The 20,984-nt window shown below is 42.7% G+C and overlaps 1 protein-coding gene across 3 annotated transcripts in view; it reads left to right on the top strand.

Annotated features, from left to right (window-relative positions):
- The window catches only part of BCAS3 (BCAS3 microtubule associated cell migration factor), a gene marked incomplete at its 5' end in the record, with an annotated part of 348,271 nt that overhangs the window by 99,367 nt on the left and 227,920 nt on the right, over positions 1-20,984 (top strand). For all 3 annotated transcript variants that reach the window (XM_084273336.1, XM_084273335.1, XM_084273334.1), the window contains one exon: positions 6,085-6,349. In XM_084273336.1, coding sequence (XP_084129462.1) covers positions 6,085-6,349 — 265 coding nt within the window. The remainder of the gene's footprint in view (positions 1-6,084; positions 6,350-20,984) is intronic.

The following is a 20,984-nucleotide window of genomic DNA, read 5'->3' as shown; positions in this document are numbered from 1 at the left end:
TCCTATTTGCTTTCTGAACAGCTGACGGTCCATTTCCCCTGGAGAAGGGTCCAAAGGCACCTGCCCATCTTCCAGGTTTCTTTGTTAGTGATCATCATTTAGGGCTTGTCTGCTGTGCCAGTCAGCTTGGTGTGGGCTTCATGATGCTAAGGGAGATTACTGTGTCTGTGAGGTAGGTGTTTTGAGCTTCCACTCCCATGGGTACAGAAATACAGGTAAGCAGCAGCATTCACCCTGCCAGCCTCTGTAACACAGTTTTCTTTTTCTTTTCTGGCACACTTTGAACTACGGTGTTACTGAGCTTTAAAGTGGTGTTACTGCCGCTCAGTGTTGTATTTGCTGACTTTGAGCAGCAAATATCAGAAGAATCCTTATGTGCTGAATAAAACACCGTGTCGGGACCATGAAGACCACTCTTGCTAACAGAGCCACTGTCTTTTTTAAGTGTGCCGGGTGTGGAGATGGGGTAAGATGGAAAGGGGACCTCTGTCTCCTGAGGGCATCAGGAGGACAGTGGCCATGAAAGAATGTGAAGTGCTCCAATCCTCCGTTGGTTTGAGCGATGTCCGTCCCAAGGTCACAACATTCAGTTACTTTCCTGCAAACACAGACAGAAGGCCCTGTCTCAGTTACACTGGATTAATATCTTTTAGCCTTTAAGTGCCACTTATGCTTTACAATGTTGGGCTTTTTTTTTATTGAAGAGAACAAAAGCCAGTGTATTTGATGCACTGAGTTACATCCCTAAGATGCGATGCAAGCAGCGGTTGTATTTCACCATAGCGGAGAGAGAACTGGAGCTCTCAGTGAATCTGTGCTCGCACAGTTCATCTGGAAAGGGAAAGAAAGTGCATGCCTGTGTGGTGCACGTTTTGGCTAAGGATACATTTCCTTGCCCTGCAGCTCTTGTATTGTAAGTCAACACTTGCTGCCCTCGTATTTTTATCCACGAGCGTTTTGGAAGGTTTTTAATAAAGGTATAGCATGTTCTCATCTGCGGAAGCTCATTTACTTGCAGATGAAAGTTACACTGTCACCTGATGATCCTCTCTCTTTGATCTGAAATTGTAAACAGGAGAGAAAAAAAAAGAAATCCCTGAAAACAGTATTATCTCAGCCTAGAACAAATAAACGCAACGATAGCATCAGTGGGCTGGTGGCCAGGGTCCTCTGTAATCTTTTACGCTGTCAGACTTTTGTTATTCTGACTCTCAACCTGCTGTTACAACCGACTTCAGTCAGTATAGGTAAACAGAGGGGACGATAAAAACATTCCAGCATGGGCTGCCCCAGAACACGAGCAATTTTACGCTTTTTGAGGGAGTGGATGAATGGCTTTGTGACGTGATTCCATAGAGGCCGTTCAAGGTTGTGTCACGTACTGGGGCCAGGCAGTGAACGCTGGAATAGTTCACCAGCATTTCCTGTAAACCTCCGTGGTTAACGGCACTTTCTTCCTATCTTTTGATACAGTCCTGTAGCTGCAATTACTGAAACAGCCTTTGGAAGTGAGTTTTTTATTTCTAGGGAAAAATCTGGGACGGTCTTGAAATAATAAAGATTGATTTAAGGAAGTTGATCAGTCTTTGATGAAAGCAGACAAGAAGAAACTGCTGCAATTAGGAGTAGCTTAACTATCTTGAGGAGACGGAGCTCTAAGCAGAGTGGCGGTTACAATTCCAGTTATTAATAGGGAGCAGCTACGCTGGCTGAAAGACCCTACGTGAATGTCTCACTGTGCCCAGATTCTGCCATTGGTTTCATACAGAGCTGAAATCAGTTTTGACGACTCGGGGAGACAGAGTTGGGTCTGTGTGGGTCTGATAAATCATATTGTGTAGTCTGTGATTTTATTATTTTTTCATTTGTGTTTGTTGCTACATCATTTCCTTAATTTTCTCAACCAAAAAAATTCAAATACAGACCAGTTTTCTAATTTATTTTGACCCTGGCCTCCTCAGTACTGCTGCTCTTTCTCGTTGTTTAATGATATTGTTCTTTATTTCTGCCATATCCCTGCACAGCATAATTAAATACTTAAGTCATGTCCTTCAAATAACAGTATGTTTTCTCTCTGACATTGCGTAGTGTGCATGGAACCGGGTGAAGTTCCTGCTGCCGTAACACTAGTCCTGCTTTATTGTTGTTGAAGGTTAATTTAATGATTTAATGCAGTGAAATGCACAGGTATATATGTACTGCTCGTGGTGTGACTCACCATGACTGAAAAAAGACACTGGGTGGGGGGGAAAAGAGCTTTAGGAATAGCAAAATGTGTGTTAATAGTGGTTTCTTGTAATCACTATGAAAATCCTTAGTGCAGTGGGGTGAGTTTTGTTTCCTGTCACATTATCTGTGCAATATGAGCTAGGGAGCCTGCTTTGGCAGGGGGGTTGGACCTGATGATCTCTTGAGGTCCCTTCCAACCCCTAAGATTCTATGCATGTGTATCAGGAGTGGGTTTGCCTGGGGAGCTGCAGGGAATAACCTCTATCACTTTCTCCTTTCTAAGACAAGATGTGAGAGCATCCATTTAGGCATCGTGCAGCAAGTAGGTACAGGAGTCTATAAAATACGGAGAAAATTCCTATCAAACATGGAGAAAATTTCTATAAACTATGGACAGAATTTCTGCAGACCTCCTGTACAACTGGAGTCACAAAACTCCTGTTTTAGCCGCAGGTGAATTGGAGGATACGCACTGATACCCATACAACGTCCGGTGGGTGTCTGAAGTGCATTTGTTTGGGCTGGAAGAGGCTTCAGTGTTTCTGATGAGGACCTTGAGGGATCCAGTGATTTCACGGAGACTTTCTGACACACAGAAATGTAGCTCAAAGCTTAAGAAACCAAACTAGGAGGATGAAATGGTAAAGCTAGGCAAGAGCACTCATGTTCCCACAAAAGCATTAAGTACTGCAATTTAAAATACCTCCAGGGCTCCCAAGTTAAACAGAATCTCAGGTCTATAGTGCCCTTTACTGGCCCAGGCAGAAGACGATACATAAGATTTTGATACACAGACGTGAGTCTTAAATCTGGTGTTGACCTTGAGCTATAGAATAAACTTTGCATCGTGAGAGATCTAGTGTACTCTGTACTTTATTAACATATATCTGTAAACACTATGGGGTCTTGATTGATCTTTGGCATCTAAACATTACATCATAATTAACAACAAATCCAGAAATATATTATAAATACATGTAATAATAGTACATTAACCTAAAGGACAGCAATAAATTGCAACGCTTAGCATAAACTTGAAAACCACTAATGGGCCACTGTGCAGTTTGTTTATACTATAAGCAGTCCAGAACTCTGTGTAATGTACAGTAACAGTGTGGTGGATAACAGCAGGTCTGAGGGGAGAATTTATTTTTTTTCATGGAGACACACAGCTGATTTTTTGAAGTCATTTCTGAGGCTGCCCTGACGAGCCTTCTCCTGTCGGCTCAGTCCTCTGCTCTCTTCCAGAGCTCCTGGAAGTTTATGGAGTCCTTTGTGTTGCACGGATGGATTTGTGCTGTTTCGATGTGAATGTATTTAATTCAGTGACCTTGTATGAAGCTGGAAATACTCTCTGAATTTGCCTTCTTGAACTGCCTGTGGTATTGCTGCTCATGGTTTATCTATGGAGGCCCAAAGCAGCCATTTTTGAGACTGGTAGGAGATAGGTAGAGTTACTACATGTGTGACAGTAGCTTCCAAAACCACTTTTTGTGGCAGCTGAGTAGGGTATTCCTATCAATTCCTATCAATATGCTGTATTCCTATCAATCTTAATTCATTCCACACTCATATGGCAATGCTATTTTTTTTTTTTCTTATTCCTACTGAGTCTTAAAACCCTGGTTTTGTTCTCTGCCCCCATGGCTTCAGCTGTATTTGAGACAGTCGTGACCACGATACCTGCTCTCCAACTCCAGCGAGTGTTCGGGCTTGCTGTTTTAAAGAGGGCGTGTTGGATGACGTTGCTCCAAACTTTCCTCCTGAAGATCAGGAACACTTCTTTCTGTGTCATGCTTACACTGAGAAAAAGCATCCTGTAAGGATCGTTTCCCAGTTTCTTGGCTTAGAAATGAGAAAATGGAGCCTTTGGTAGGCTTGGAAATAGGTTCCAATGGCCCTAATGATGGTGTCAGATCGGTGATGTGTCTGTTGTAACTGGGAATGGCAGTTTCTGTACAGGTCTTGCATTTAATGTTTAATTTCTAAAGCAGCAAGCATTGAAATACTCTTGGTGTGACTCCACAGCTTTGGGGTTTCTTTTTTTGGCTCTTGTTAATCCCTGTGGGGTCTCTAATCCTTTTTGAGCAATCTATTAAGGTGAAACACTTTGTAGGCAAACTGGGAGCTCTAAGTGCTGTGGCTTTATGTCAGTAATACCGGAATCACTGAAAGTGCCAAACCCCTCAGGTTTTGGGGAGATTGTTGAGCAGATCTCCTTCGATATCATTAGCAGATCATTTGGGCACAGCACCCTAACTGAAGAGAGCAGGTGTCTAGCCCTGGTTTTTAGTTTATCTCTGTAAGGTTGATGGAAGCATTTTGTGTCGTGACAATCTGTCAGCCAAATGTCTTGTCACAAGTCACAAGACTTAAATCCTTTTTTTATCTCAAAGGCTTCAGGGCTCAGATGGAAACTTGCACTTTGATTAATACTTGCTGCTTTTGTCTGGAATAGCTGGAGTGCATTTCTGGAATATTTGTCAAGATTTTATCAGTGTTTGCTCCAATTTGAGTACCTAGTGTATTGTAAAAGTGACTTTGGTGAAATCTCAAAGAATTTTATTTAGTTTATGCTGTTTAATAATATAATGAAAACTAATCCTTTGTCTATATGTTTGTTTGCCATGTTAAATCCCACTCGCCTATGTGGTTCTTTTTAGTCAGCTTTTACCTTTACAAACATGTTAGTAAAAATTGATTTAGGGTATTTTTTTTCTATGATAAATCATCTTAACATAGAGTACTTGTTTTCTTGAGTTGTCTGCCAGAATGGTTGGAAACAAACTTTAATCTCTCTTTTAACGCATTCCTTCAGGAACAAGAATTTGTTTTCCATCAAAGCATTGTGTAAAGCACACTTAAAAGAGAATTAAATCCTTCTGGACTTTGTATCTGAGATCTATGGAAGGAGTAACTATAGAAGAAAATATTTAACAGTGGGGTTTTTTATGTTTGCTTCAAGATTGATCATTTTAAGTTAAAATAAGACTTTGGTTACTCAATTGGTGGATAAGCACTCATGTGGATAAGAAGAAATCCAACTGGAGTCTTTCCTGGGGGCATAAATAGCTGATAAATAAGGATTGTTGTGTGTAAAATGGAGCAGGTTTAGATAGAGAGATGGCCAAAGTTGTTCAGTTTCTTCTTGACACGACTTTAAAACCCAAGAACATGGGTCCAGGGATAGCTGAATGAGTGGTAATTCCCCCAAGGGATAAACTGACAGTAGTGGGATTAGAGACCATTCTAGTCCTCTTTTGAAAATCCCAGCCATTGATTTTTTGGTTTGTTAAGTTATGTAGGACACGGTATTTCTGTTGACTTAAAGTACAGTTTTGAGTGCCAGTATTTGTCAAAATCAGGCCCAGTGGTGAGATGCCTCTCTTGTTCTCATCCCTCCCTTTTCCCCTTTTTGGGTAATCTCTAAAAATTAAAGTAAACAAGCAAATAACAAAACATGTAATTGAAATGATTTCCCAACTCTTTTTAGAACTAAATTCTATTTGAAAATTACTGCGAGCTCTTGCGGGTTTCGGTAGGACTTCATGGTGTGGCTTGTTTCCAGAAGTTCAGGCCTGTTGAAACAAAAAAATCTCAGAATATTTTGAAAAGTACCCAGAATTGCGCTCTGGATATTATCCTGCATCTTATAATATATATATAGTTTCCAAACTATATATAATATATATAGTTTGGAAACAAAGTTCTTTGGTAGTTCTGCAAAATTCAAGGTACTGAGTAAATTTAGAGGGTTTTTCCATTTAAGATTTGTGTTTAAAACCTGACAGTCCCTTTCCTTTGTAAGGTGTATGTACGTCAGTGACTACATTCCCACATCCCTCTGTTTTCCAGGTACAGGACATCTCCTTCAGCCATGACTGTCGCTGGGTTGTGGTCAGCACGCTTCGGGGCACTTCCCATGTTTTTCCTATCAATCCCTACGGCGGCCAACCCTGTGTCCGGACACACATGTCACCCCGCGTGGTGAATCGCATGAGCCGATTCCAGAAGAGCGCAGGGTTGGAAGAGATTGAGCAAGAGCTGACATCTAAGCAAGGAGGACGCTGTAGCCCTGTTCCAGGCCTGTCAAGCAGCCCGTCTGGCTCACCGCTTCATGGTAAATCCCTTTTTTCTTTATTTTTTCCTTATTTTCCTCCCATTGACATTGTCAAGAAGCCTTTCCCCTTGAGTCATTGATGCCCGTGTCCTCTAAGGTGTTCTGGTAGCTGCTGTTGAGCTGCCTGACTCAGATTTGGTTCCTAAATACCGTTAGAGATGCAGACCTAAAGACCTTCACAGTCTTCCAGCTTCATGTTTCAGAGCTATTTGCCAACAGCCTGAACAACAGAAACATTGATTTTACTGGAGATTGCAAGATTTGGTTTGTTCTTTTTCTATTGGTTTGTGCCACTAAAAAAATGAGGTTTGTAAAATAAGGTGTTGCAGGTATTGGGTAAAAATATATAACGTACACAGATCTTACAGGAATGGGCCAAGGATGGCTCTAGTTTTGCAACTTGCTTAAGTAAACTCTGCTATCATGGATGTGTTAATGATTTCCACTGTAAACTGAAAGTTTTGGGGTCTTTGGGTTTCAGGTTTATTTTTCAATCTAGGATGAGGTGAGCAATCTGGTCCATGTTCAGATGCAGTTAGTTACAATTCTCATTGCTCGTGGGTCTCGATCATTGTGAAGCACACCTGGATATCCACAGGAAGTAACTGTTTGAGGAGAAATCAGGAAACTAGGCAATGTGAAGCTGATGGCACAGGTCTTTGCTGTGTGTGTGTGTGTTTGTGTGTGTGTGTGTGTGTGTGTGTGTGTGTTTCTGTGTGTGTGTGTGTGTGTGTGTGTGTGTGTGTGTGTGTGTGTGTGAGCAGTGTAACAAATAACGCACTAAGGGGGAAAAAATCTGTCATCATTGACCCATACATCCAGCTCCTGTGGTGCTTTGGAGAAGCTAAGAGGACATGAAGGGAAGCTTCTAGAAAGGGTTCAAAAATCATCATTGTCCTGGCTTCTTCAGTTTCACCTTTGCTGGTCTCTTTGCCCTTCTCTTTCATAAGGTCTGTACTAAAAGCTGCTTAGTTTGGAGTCAGAATTTGCTGCATCCTTACCCCTCCTTCCTATTAAGAGTAAGTCAGAGCTGCCATTGAAAGTTCTATTAGTGTTCAGTATGGGTAGCCACTGTTTTCCAGTCTGAGGGCATTAAAAATGGCAAGGAACAAGCCCTCTTCCCTAATTATGAGTAGGACCAAAAGTGCTTGTGAACGCCCTACTCTGTGCTGTCATAGTCAACATCTTTGCTGCTATAGAGTGAACCTTTGTGGGTTTTCTGAGTCAAAGGGACCATTTTTTATGACTTGTTGATTATTAAGGGAACCAGCGTTGTCTCAGAAGAAGCCTCTGTATTTTCTCCTTCCTTTGGATGTTTCTAACCAGAGTTTCCTGCGTAGCTGTCCCGGCGCCGCACTCTTCTGCCCGGAGCCACTGGAAGCCACCCAAAACGTGATCTGGAGTTTCCTCCTCCTTGGCGACGCTTCTGTATCTACCATTTTACTCTGCCTCTCATCCCTGTACAGCAGCTCAGCGCATCAGGCCGGGGAGTGCTGTAAAGGTTTACGATGGCACATCCAATCCCTTTTAACTGCTGACATCACGGAGAGGAGAGGAAGGAACTATCAATTTGTGTAGCTTTCATCTAACCAATTCTGTTTTCTGTCAAGGGAAATTGCAGTAAGTTGTTGCCTTTACAGCACTGGTAGGTTCATTGGAAGTTTTTGAATACATTTGACACTTTCTTCTTTTCTTTTTTAAGGAGAAAGAGCAGTTTAATTTGCTGTAGGATCCTCAGTGGTGGTAGATACTCCAGGTAGCAGAAAGACTTGCATGGATGAGTTACTGAGAGAAAGGGAGCAGCATTCACAGAAGTAGTTCAAGAGTTTTAAGGCTTCAGAATTCAAATGCCTGTCTTGAAATACAATAAATCAGGGTTGTTTTTCAAGGTCTTTGTGCAGTCATTACATGAAAATTACCTCTGTTGAAACAATTAGCTCCATTTGAAGGCTGCACATGGGCACAGGAAGATAACTTTGGTTTCCAGAGTTCATGCAGCTTGTGCTCATCACTGTCTCACGGTGTAGAAGAGCTTGAAGTTGGACACGTAGTAAGATTGCATGTTAATAATTTGCAAATCTTCATATGACAGTTTTCCAGGAGATATTTGTGGGACTTGTATGGAGGAGTTAGTTGAATTGCTTTCAAAAAAACCCTTAGGAAAAAAGGCAAAATAATTTGGTTTAAAATAATCAATTTGGTAAAATACTGCAATGTTTTTAGTAATGTTATTGGTACTTTTTTATTCCAGTAATCTTTTCGTTTCCTTGGCTGAAAGCAGGCAGGATATTGAACCATGTTATATGCCTTTTATAAAAAGCCATTTATCATCAACTTGGAAAAAAAAGTAAGGACTGAAGTTCACAGTGACTTCCAGCAGAGGGGTATTGGGGGGGAACAGCTGGATTAGCCAACGACTGGCCATTATTTTAATTTGTGAACTCAGATGTGTTTACTGGGGTTGTAACAGCTCCTTATCATATTATACTGTTAAATTATTATTGTTTGGAGCAGTTAGGGCAGTCTGGTGTCAGGAGCGTCGACTGTGACTCAGAAGAGAAAAGAGCAGTTCTGGGTTTAGTTCTTTGCTTTTAACTCACTGTGTGACCCTTGGTAAGTTTTATTCAGCTTTCTATCAGTTACCACTGTGTAACAAGAATAGTAAATACTGTGTTCCCCATGTGTGGCGTTCCTTGACACAGGTAGTTTTCTTCAAGAAGAATAACTGATACTTCTCTTAATTATAATGGAAATCAAACCAAAGACTGTGGCCTGGAGAGCAGAACTATGCTGGGGCGAGTTGTTGAGTGACAGATACGGAGAAAGTTGTGATAAACTGGTTTGATTTCTGGAGAATGTTTCTGTGCTGAGTCGTGTCATCCTGATTTTCCTCTTTGCAATATCATTTGCAATCTAGAAAAGTTTCAGTAAATCCTAAATTAGAAAAACTCATGTTAGTCCTTCTGCTACTATTACTTCTGCGTTACGGTAGCCTTGCTACAACCTCAGGCCGAAAGACCCTCTTCTGTGAGCAAAGCTCTTGCTTGTTATCTTCTTTGTTGGTTAGCAGTTGTAACCTATTGATGTTAACTGGCGATGAGCTTTTGTTCTTGTAAATATTATCAGAGTTCAGACTTTGTAATATTTTTCTCACTTGTTTTTTAACTCCTAGTTTCAAAACGAAGCTGTTTGCTGTGTATATAGTAGCAAGGCAACCTGTTTACATTGTGTTCGGAGTACCCTACGAACTGTTTACCCGCACGATGTAAGCCTTTACTGAGGGTGGGGATGATTTCATTGCCAAATGAATCATCGTTTGGCTTTGTTCTTTTTAGCAGAATGAAGTAAACTGTTACACAGAGGATGATAAAGAGGTATTTCCTTTGCACCTTTTATAGCTAGCACAGATTTTGTTTGGGTTACTCTGCCTGTTAATCCAGCGAGGTTGTATTTTTGTCATTCCGTTGGATTGCCAGAGTGTGCTGTCAGTAATATCTGAGTTAGGTTGGGATCCTTTTATGGGCTTTTACTATTATAAGACTGTTACGACGTCAGTTGGTCGTGGAGCTGAACATTAGGGTAGAATATGGCCTTATGTGACCTTTTTACTTGCCTAAAGTGGGATTTATGGTACTTACCTGTCTGACAGGTACACTGTGGATTAATGGATGAGTAGTTAGAACAGAACTGATGATGTATGCCCTGTTAATCTTCAGGACTCCTGCATGCAAATAGCCAGGAGCATTTAGCAGTAAAAATGTTTTTAATTCTGCAACTTAAAGTTTATGGCATGTTTTTACTGTCACCTCTTGCACCACCAGTAAATTGAAGTCTCTCTAACCCCTACCTGGAGGTTTTTTGGCTGTTGTTAACTGCAGGAATTTCCAGTATCAAACAGCCAGTAATACAATAAGTTAAGCCCACATTAGGCGTATAGCTACACATCTGCACCTACTAAAGGCATGTAGAACTAGTACAATACTCTCTGAATTTGTCTTCTGATTTGGTCAGTGATTGAAGTAGTTATTGGGACAGTGTGGTTTTGCTGAAAAACTGTTCATAATACGCCGTAGTCCTGTTTCACATTTAATACCTATGGTGGAATGGGCACATGAATTTAGAGTTATGAATAAACCTGTTGCTCTGTATGTATTGTGATCGGACCTGTACTTTTTCATTGCAAAATCCTTTTTAATCCTAAAAATCAAAAGAAGTTTTTTCTTTCATTTTTCCTCTGTTTGTTACGGTCACAAGATGATTAAAATCTGAGCATAAAACCAGAGGCTTGAATAAAACACGCAGCCCGGGATGCTTTGAATATTTTCGTGTTACTTTTCACTATTTCCCAGAGTGAAACTCCTTTTACTAGAAGAATTCTTATGGGAAAGCGGAGTTGAAAGGACTGACATCATCAGCCCTTCCTGAAAAACAGATTGGTTTCCTTTAAGTAACACTCACTTAAGAAACCACCTATTTAGAGAGAGGCAGACAAAAATAGTCTGAGAGAAAATGAACCGTCCAGCAACTTACAGCACCGGAGGGGCGGTTCCTTTCCAAAGTTTTAACTCCGGAGCTGGCAAGTTAGAAAACAGTTTGGAAAAAAGCCTCTGCTAAGCTGAAATGTTTCTCTTCGCAGGTAGTAGCCGCTCTCCCAGGCAGAAAATAACGAGACACACACAAGCGGCAGGGCCAGAGGTGCAACAGCCGCGGGTTTACTTTTTGAGGGACTTTTAACGCTCCTGTTGGTGCAACCGCTGCTCTCCAACACAGCACTAGTGGCCCCCTTTTTTTTTTTACCCCCCTCTTTCCCCTCCTTTCATCCCAACGCTCCCGCCCCTTGCCCAGAAAACCGCCATTTGTCCCCAAATCCGGACGGGTCCGCTCTTTGCGCCCGCCGAAAGGATGGGCAGGGGCCGCCCTGCAGGCGGCGCCCTTCTCCCGGCGGTGCCTCGGCGGGGGCGGGATTGGCGCCTCCCCGGCCCTGCCCCTTTCGCCGCCTGTGGAAAGGCGGGCCCGTGGCTTCTCAGGGCGGTTGTGCTCTCTGAGGGGGAATTTTCTTCCGTGCCGGTGGCTCCTAAGTCGCGAGCGTGCGCCTGGTTATCGTAGGATAGGTGTAAAGCACTCAGCAAATAGCGGGAGCGAGAGCGGAGCTGCTTTATTAGTGCAGGGAGAACTTAACGTTACAGTCGCTGAGTGCTCAGGTAAACCCTCCACGTTCAGTGCCTTAAACGTGAGGCGATTCTCTTGATTTCGTGCTCATTCAGAGCTTCCCTTTGCAGCATGTGCCAGAATATTTTCAGTGGCACCCAGCAAGGGGACAAGGGACAACACGGACAACTGGGAACACTGGGAGGCGTATCCCAACATGAGGAAAAACTTCACCTTGAGGGTACCCAAGCACAGGGGCAGACTGCCCATGGTGGTTGTGGAGTCTCCTGCTGCAGAGAGATCTGTGGAGTCCCCAGCTCCAGAGATCCCCCCCAAGCACTGAGACAGGCTGCCCAGGGTGGCTATGGAGTTTCCTTCTCTGAAGAGAGCCCAGACCTGTGCAGACACAATCCTGTACGCCCTGCTTGAGGTGATGGGAGGCTGGACTGCGTGATTTCCTGAGGGCCCTTCCAGCCCCCAACAGTCTGGGGTTCAGTCATTATGAAGGTAATTAGAAAAAAAAAAAAAATTACCTGGTAGGAATTTTCTGCTACATGTTTAGAGGCTGTTACTGCTTTCTGGAAAGGGCCTGGGGTTGTGCAAAGCCTCTCAGCTATGGCAACCAAAAGCAGCACCCAGGTGACACATATCGAGCAGGGGGGAAGAGGTAGGAATGGCTGACCCACAGAACCAATTTGGGTGCTGGCCAAGTTGGTGAGCATACTGGTTGTAAATGAGATGTGGGTTTAGCTGTGGTTTTTTGGTTGGTTTTTTGTTGGTTTTTTTTTTTTTTTTTGTATGCTGGATGGAGAATCAGCAGAGTGAAAGAAGAGGTTGGTGTATTGGGTAGTTTCTGAAGTGGAAGGAGAAGATCCATTCCCTTCAGATAAGTAGGGAAATAGACTGGTAAATTCTGTCACAAGGGAAGTTCGTGTCTGCACATAAAGTGGTTTAGAAGTGGGCTTTTGTAACAGTGCAGATTGGAGACTGGGGCAAATGTATATTTGCCTTTATATTAGAAAAAGACTTTGCAAGTATTCCAGCTAAATTGAAGACTGAAGGAGACTGGCATCAGAAGGGAATTGCAGTTCTTGCGATATGAAGTGTAAAAATACATGACTGAGTGATTTAGCGCAGCAGATGCCGTAGCAGTGGTCAAAGCAAACTGCTTCAGAAAGATTGGGGGTAGACAGGCGGAGGGGAAGTAATAGGGAGTGCACAGGAGACTGCGATGTCAAAGATGGATCGCGAGGTGAACGGAAGGTGGAAGGCAGAGAGGAGTTGGATTACCACGGATGTGAGGGTCCCACTGAAGTTTTCCTGTCAAGACAGATGATTTCAGTCTTGGTAACATCAAACTGGAGAAAATTTCTATAGGGTCAAGTGTTGATGTTTCAGAGGCATGTACTGAGGGAGTCCGATGAGAAACGGTGACTGGATTTTGAAGTGTTTCTTTGAAAATGACTTAATAAAATGACATTTTGGGATTCTATTGTTATTTCAATTGTTCCCTCAATTACTTCCTCTCAATTTACAGTAAAAATGTTTTTCCCATCTGCAGATCTCACCAGTTAACCAGTTTATCAAAGACAGGCTAGTGTATTTCCTTCTTGAACACTGTGAGTAGTAAAGACATCCTGCAGATTATGTATCACTTCTGATAGGGTTTTGCAGTTCTTGCCAATCGGAAATTGATAAATAGCAATAGTGATGTGCAAGAAGGAACATGCTCAACTGCTTTATGGCTTCTCATGCTTTATGTGTCTCAGCAGAGGACTGGGTGCACTTCTATACAGCTGAGCAGTGTTTTAAGGAGGAGTGTGATTAGCATGAAAGCAGTCACCAAGAGTGAACTTCGCAGTAACAAGCCAACTGAAAAGGGTTGGTTACTAAAGGAGTGATGCAGGAAAGGTTTTCTGAATGGTGTTTGTGTCCAGAGCACAAAAGCGGAAGGCTGGGATTAGATGGGGAGAAGAGAGGTCTAGTGCAGGGGAGACAGCATGATCCAGAAATTTGCTGGGGGGTCAAGGAACGTTAAGTGGGTTGAGGGAGCTGCCATCAGTGAAATGACAAGAAGTAGCTTTGCTCACCTGATACAAGCCTGTACCAGGTTTGATCAGAAGGTGAGAAAGTAGAATCTAGAGTTTTTCAAGAGACTGTATCAGCTAAAGGAGGAGGTTTAAGTCGTGCGGGTGTTGTATGACAAGTAAGGTTTGGCATGAAGGAAGGTGAAAGCATGCGAAGCTCTGTGTTTAGCAACCCGTGAGGGAAAGGCCTGGGACAAGAGCTGGTGGGAACAATCAGTTTATCTGATGGACCTGCTCAGTTCAAGCCCAAACACCTTCTGTGTCCTCTGGCAGTGGGTGTCCTGGGGCCCTGGGATGCAGGGCAGGTCCCTTGTGCCTGCAGCCTGACTCAGGTTCCTCGTGCGTACGATCGGTGATTGATTATGCAGTTAAATGCATGCTGCTCTTGTTGTCTTTTTTCAGTTTATTATTCTTAAGCAAGGCATTTAAATCAACTGTGCATTTTTGGTAGTCTGAAAAATGTAAACACTTTATGGAAAGAAAAGTAAGCATTAAGATTGGAAATAAAATATACTTGTATCTTTTAAAAGGTTTATCTTTACCCTTAAATATGCTGATTGGGCTTATTCTTTTTGCTTAGTCTTTGTGGGCTGTTAAAATCAGTTGCTCTTTCCCATCTCAAGGAAATGCATCTTTGACACTTCTCATGACCTGAGTCACGATGCTGTCACAGAGCCAGAAAACATCCTTAACGGTCACGGGTAAAAGAGCAGAGCTGGCGAGGGTGTGTGGTGGGTGGAAGAGGGAGAGAGATTGCCATGGTTTATTTCAGTTCTTATTCTAGGGGTGTTTCAGACAAGCCATTTATTATAATTATCCATGGATATTATTATCAAGTTCTCATATATAGCGGTTCTCAAGGCACTTTTAAAATTTTTTTTCCATAGAACTTCGGACAAATACTGTGTGTGCAACCTGGATTGAATTCAGATGCTGAAATGTTAGAGCAAGGGAAAAAAGGCGTAGTTTAGAAAGGTGAGGGAAAGAAAAAAACACAGATGTATTAACATGCAGTTTATTCTCGATATAAGGACTAATAAGCTAAGTCCTTTGAGGACAGGGCTGCAGTTAAACTGTGTCTCCTCACCCAACACAGCTGCATACAGAGGTGTCCTCCAGAAGCTCCCAGACCAGTCTTTTGCATTTTCTATCAAAAGCTGACCAGTTTTTCTGACTGAGCTGGCCTGACACAAAAAAAAGACCCGTAAGTTCGTAAAGATCTTTTTACTCTGTATCATTTGGAAGAGAAGTCTGAGACTTTTCTAAAGTTCACAGCACTGAAGCATCTTGGAATCATCCCTGAAAGAAGTCTTTGAATTCAAAACTGTGTTGATATGAATTATGATTGATAGACATGACAAGGGGCAGTACTGGTGCAAACTTGTTTTCTCAAGCGTTTCATCACTCACCAGCAGACAGAGTTTGTAAAATTCCCATGTGCAAGAAACACACATCCATGGACTGACAGAGTACACAGCGCCTAGAAGCTGCCTATACTATAACCTCATTAGTGGGGTGTTAAGTCTGAGCTCAGATAGACCTTTCCTTGGAGGAGTTTGCAAACTCAAGTCCAGCACTGTGGTAGCTACAGCCACAGCTTCTGATTCAGAGCTGGCTCATGGCCACTCCGGGAGGACAGGCAGGGCACCTTCCCATTCAGTTGCAAAATACTCGGTAGCTAGAACCATAGGAGCAACAAGGAATCAACCTTGCAGTCTTCTAATCTGTGAAGAGTTGAAGGTGTGAGGTGTGGTACAAATAGGATGGCAACCTCTGTCCCCCTCCCTGCCTGCGCCTGGCTTTAGTGGAGATGACCTGTGAGCCGAAAGGCTTTGGCTCATTTTGCTGGTAACAACCATCTCAAGCAATGTCTGCAGCCCCCAGCTGGCAATCAAGTGGCAACAGTGTTACTTTGAGGAGAGTTTTGCCTATAAAGGGCCTTAAGCTTTGCACCAGCAATATTTTTAGTTAACGAAGTCCTAAAGGATGCTGATTGCACCAGCCATGTTTCGGGGCAGGGCTGGAGGGGTGGTTTTCTAAGGAAATGCTTCAGGGCACCTTTGCTGTGCCGCTTGCTGAGGAATTTCAGCACAGCAAACTAGTATCTGTCAAAATGAGGAGTTCATTCCCTCCTCTACTCTTTGCCTGGGACACGGGAAGATTTTCAGGTATCAGTGGGACACTTTAGAACTGAGGGACAAAGGTTTTGAAACCCAAGATGGCAGAAGAAAGAGAAACTTCAGAAGGAGGGAAGGAATATGATGAGGCTGCGTTCAGATTTTGAGTGGATGACGCCGACAGCAGTTGGAAAAGCTGAAGTTCAAGGAGCTTGGGTGAGAGGGCAGAGGACTCTGTCTCATCAGTGGCTGAGACACTTGGACCGGCGCTCGCATATCTCAGCAGAGTGCTCTGACTTAGGAGCTTGCCTGTCACCACGCCTTGCGTGGATGCTAATAGAAAGTTCTGCTTGCTCAGGACAATCATGAGCTTTAGTGCAGTGGTGTTTCCAAAAGTTCAGTGTCAAGCAGTTTGAAACGTTATGGAAACAACCAGCTGCATTATTTTCTCCCTTCCATTTCAACAGGATCAAGTTAGCGATAGGATTTGGACTGGCACCAGTTTAGCTGAGAGGGGAATTTCCTCCAAGTAGTTAGATCGTGTGCTTGTGCATGCTGTAGCTAATATATAATATTCTTTCTTTAATGGGTCTAATTGTATTGGAAATACTGAGGGATAGGGTATGAAATGAGGCTAAGTTTGGTAGGATCGAATTCAAGGATATTGCCATATAACTTTAATTTAGAAGCGATCATTAACTAAAATAATTAGTTTCCTGACTTGTTCTAGGAAACCGTGTAACATTTTACAAAGAGACATAACCCACGTTTGTCTGAATAAAACAAAGCATAAAAGCCCACTCTGATGGTAATTAGTGCTCGTGGTATTGAGTGTGCTTCTCAGGATGCTATTGAGTTTGTCTGCCGGGCTCTTCCAAACGCGTTCAGCGAGCCAGCATTGCTTCCGCAGCGTTCCCTACTCAGGTCACAAGGCAGCGTTTCTCACCAGGGCGCTGCTGTTTCCTCTTCCGACTGTAGTAGATTACAGATTATACTGGAACATGTCTGAGAAAAGGTCAGAAACGAGGGTGAAAGTCTTGGAACTGAAGCTGGGAAGTTTTCCATTCTCATCCGGGAAACTTTCTGGATTGAATAATAAGCAAAGCAAAATAAACCACCACATCCATGACACCGCTGTTTTTCCTGCCTTTTTCTGTCTGCCAGTTAGAAAGGATTTTATTTCCCTTGCATTATATGATTAGGAAATGTTTAGTTGAGGAATCTTCAGTTGCTGAACACAAGTAATGGCCAAGCACAGCTCCTTCTTGTTCAACTCGGCTTCCAAATGATTGCATGGCCTCCAGTTACTGCGTTTTTATTTACCAAATTAAAGATGTTTGCATGTAGCCTTAATGTCGACAGGCTGCATGGTACGCTTTGAAAAGTAGTCTGTTAAATACTGTAAGATATAAAAGCTCATCAAGTGGGGGTTGAATTTTAATATGACTGTGTTACTAAGCTTTTTGTGTTGGAATAAAGAAAGAAAAAAAATTTAAATCAATGTAGAATCATTTTGTTAGGAGGTTGAGAGGTGTTCAGTAGTACCACGTTGTAGTTTTTCATGTGTGGTGCATAGAGAGATGGCATCATTTGTGGGCATTGTGTTCCTACCAGAAAAACTGCCTGGGCATAGTCCCATTTGCTTTGCTCACCAACAGGGTGGAATTCCTCTCTGCAGAGGATCCCACCACACTTGAGTGAGGAGACGTGCTGAATGCAATCAAAACTGCCAGGGGAAATTTAATGGGTAAAATGATTTCATTTCAGTTTTGGTTTCCAGCTCAGCTGTGAAACAGTGAGCTCCCTTCCCGTCTGACGGGCTGAGGCTGTCGCCTGTGTGCGGAGCTGGGATCTGTGGTACCGATGTATTAGAGCGAGGTTTAAATCGGGTAAGAAGTGATTTGGTCGCATTAATGTGGTACTATGCAAGGACTAAAGAGAAGGGCAGAGTCACGGTAGAGGCATCAGTGGGGCTGCACCAACCTAATTCTTTCAGGATCCAATAAAGTCCCTTTGCGTAACACTGGCTCCACTGTGCTGCGTTCACAAATGAGTTCCTTGGGGCTGGTGGGAATATATCTGCCGTGCTGCATTTTGATGTATATTTATGTCATTAGTAGCTGCAAAAATCAGGATGTTTTTCTTCCTCTCTCCTCAAAGATGATCTCTGACAGCAGTGCCCTCAAGTGCTCTGTTCAAATGCTGACCAATTTGAAATCTGGCCTGAATTCATCAAGGCTCTCAGTTATCCGGACAAGTTTACTGTATGACTTGCTTGCAGTTACCCAGTGGTATTTAGAGCATTGCAAACTAGCAAGTCTTGCCTGCCTTCCCCGAAGTGCAGCTCTTTCATATCCACGTGAAAGCTTCAAAATGTGTGATTAGATCACTCTTTAAATCTCATGTTCGTGCCTTAGGAATACTTTATAGGTTTGACAATAAGTGTAAATAAAAATAATCATTAATAAGAATAGTAGCCATCAATAACTTAGCGATGGCAAAGGTAGGTGGATAGGGGAGACCGACTCTTGCGTGGGCTGTGGTGTGGAGAAGCAGCAGGGACAGGAGTCTGTCCCAGCCATACCTGGGAGCTGCTCCTGATGGCTTTTCCACAGATGTCCAGCTTTGTCAAAAAACAGTAAATCTTGTGAAGTTTATTTTCCTTATAGCATCTGTGTTTTATAATGGTGCTTTTAATTTGTTTTTTCTTTGTCTGCTGGGATTTCTTTTGTCCGGCACTTTCAGGCCTCCCTTTTTTTCTCGGTGGAAGTGAGTCCGTTAATGATGGCTGGCTTGGGAATACACCCCGGCCAGGCCGGCACGGCAGCCGCTCCCTCTGTCTGACAACAAAGCCCATTGTTGTTTTCTTTCTTCACTTTTATCCTCAACCTAATCCGTTTTGCCTCTGAGTATTTGTGGAATAAAATGTCTGGAAAAGCGGGGCTCAGGTTTTGGGTGGATGAAGTGGCGGTGGTTCTCTGCAGACTTCCAGCAAAGAGGTACGAAGGCAGAACTAACCGGTCGTAATTTCTGTGTCTCAGTTGACAACTTTTATCCGATGTAATGCTGCACGTGTAAACAAACTTCTGCTATCAGACTACCAGGGCTATGACATCCTTGGCTTTTTGCAAGTCCTGTAGTAAATGAGTAACCAGCAGCTTAATTTAAGTCGTGAGACTTTTTATTTTTCCTTCTGTTTTCCCCCTGTGGAAGTCTAAAAGCCTGAGTTAGGGTTAACTGAAGGAGTTTGTTTTGACTTGGGTTCAGCTCTGATCAGGAGTTTGGACCTTGAATCTATAATATTCAAGAAACAGTTGAAAATAGTCCAAGTGCTCCCTTCCGCATGCGTCCTGAGCTGTGGCCCAAGGTGAAGAGGGAGCATAGGCAACTGAGAGGGTGGATATGGGAAAAACAAACCTGAGCCTAAACTGCCCTGAACCTATTCTGTGCACAGTTCTTGAACTGTCATCTGAAAATCTCTTTTGTGGCAGCCCATGGAGGGACAAATACTTGACCGAAAGGACTTACCTTGCACATGGTCCTGAGGGCTGTTAAGCTCCTGCTCTGGGCAGCTACCAAGGGAAAGAGCTGCATCACTCGGGATGCTCTGCTGGAAATGTTTGGAGGGATTCTTGAGAGGGCATGTTTGCCATGAAATTGGGATGATGGTGATTAATTTTCTCTAAATTACTTCTTGAATAGTCAGTAGGATGCAGTGTGTGTGTAGCTGTCAGGGTACAACCACGTTAACATTTAACATTAAAAGTTCAGTGCCAAGTGATGTTCCTCTATTGGAGCTGTAATTCCAGGGATTTATTCCTTACTAACATACGGTCCGCATGGGGCAAGGTAATCTGAGTACAGGATTCTGCAGTTTGGAAACAGTTTGGTATTTCTAGAGGACTTACACTTTGGCTTATTTGTTGTGTGTCCTTTGACAGTGAATCCACACTGTAGAAATGCTGTTGAAGCCTGACTGCATTCTTTGTGCTCTCCTGGCCCGATACGGCAGCCCTGTGCACGCACAACTCCCCTTTACTGCCAGAGGAGTTTCCCACTTTGAAGGGCTGGAAGAATGGAGGGTGATTGTTGAATTTCTGGATGGGTACAAGAGCACATCATAACGTTACGAGGTTTTTAGAATGACTTCCTAAGCCTAATGTGTGACACACTCTTGTTCCGGTGAAATTCAGACTGCGCAATACAGCCCGTGCTGAATGCTTAGAAAGGAACAGCCCTAGTCATAAGAGTGCATTTGCTGGATCCCCAAGGCTGTGCAATTAAGATGACAAACATCTACCTCTCTGATAGGTCTGAGGCAACATACCAGTGAAGATAAAACAGGACAAAACATCATAAAAATAGCTAAAAATAATTCAGTGAAAACGGAAGCAAGTTTTATTACTACTCGTCCGCACCATCTTAGTGTTATTGTGGCCAGATTTTCAAGAAAAACTTTACTGTCAGAAATAACGTGCCTCTTTTTTGTAGCATTCCAACTCTTTATTTATTTTTTTTTTCTTGTCTCACTTTTAATTATATTTACTTGCAGTTAAGCAACTTCATGTTGCTGCAGAAAATGCAGGTTGGCAGCTAGTAGTTACTGGGATATACTTCAGGTATTTACAGCTTTTCCATTTCTTAGAGCTGGATTTTTTTAGCATGTTTGTGCTATAAAGTGCTGTGATTAGGAGCTCTGGTTTAGTTAATTATTTTATTGATGTTTGTATAGAGCAGACAAACTACACATTTGAAAATTAAAAGCTTGACCTCTGAATTTCATTTTATTTTTCCCCAAGAAGAACCATGTTCGATTTCAGTCACATTCAGCATTTCTTTAACATGTTTTTGGTTCTCTCTTCATAGTTTAGTGATTTTTTTGTTTTTTTTGTGTTTTCTCTTCTTATGTGTGAGCCTAAAAATAACTGTTATTGCTAGAATTAATAAAAAACTCCTAAGCAATGGCTTAATCCTGCAGTTTCCTGAGTATCCTTAACTGCCTTGGGATTCCTCAGCTTGTGAGAAAATGAAGCAGCTCATCTGTGTGTAGGAAGGACATCTGAAAATGCCTCATTTCTCTGCATGCAAATATTCTGTCGAATCAACTGGAGGTTTTGCATATGGAAAACTACGTGATGTTGGGAGCGGAGGGCACCGAGATTAAATTAAATGTGCCTTGAGAGAGGGAGCGCAGGCTGTAACACCACAGTCATTTGGTTCAGCAGTTCATAGTTAATCATTATATTCCTAACAAGTAAAAGAAAACAAATTACAGAGGTTGGG

The sequence above is a fragment of the Gallinula chloropus genome, assembly GCF_964237585.1.
Source record: "Gallinula chloropus genome assembly, chromosome: 19".
NCBI lineage: Eukaryota > Metazoa > Chordata > Aves > Gruiformes > Rallidae > Gallinula > Gallinula chloropus.
Note: the sequence above shows the minus strand (reverse complement) of the source record. Positions and strands in the feature narration are given on the sequence as shown.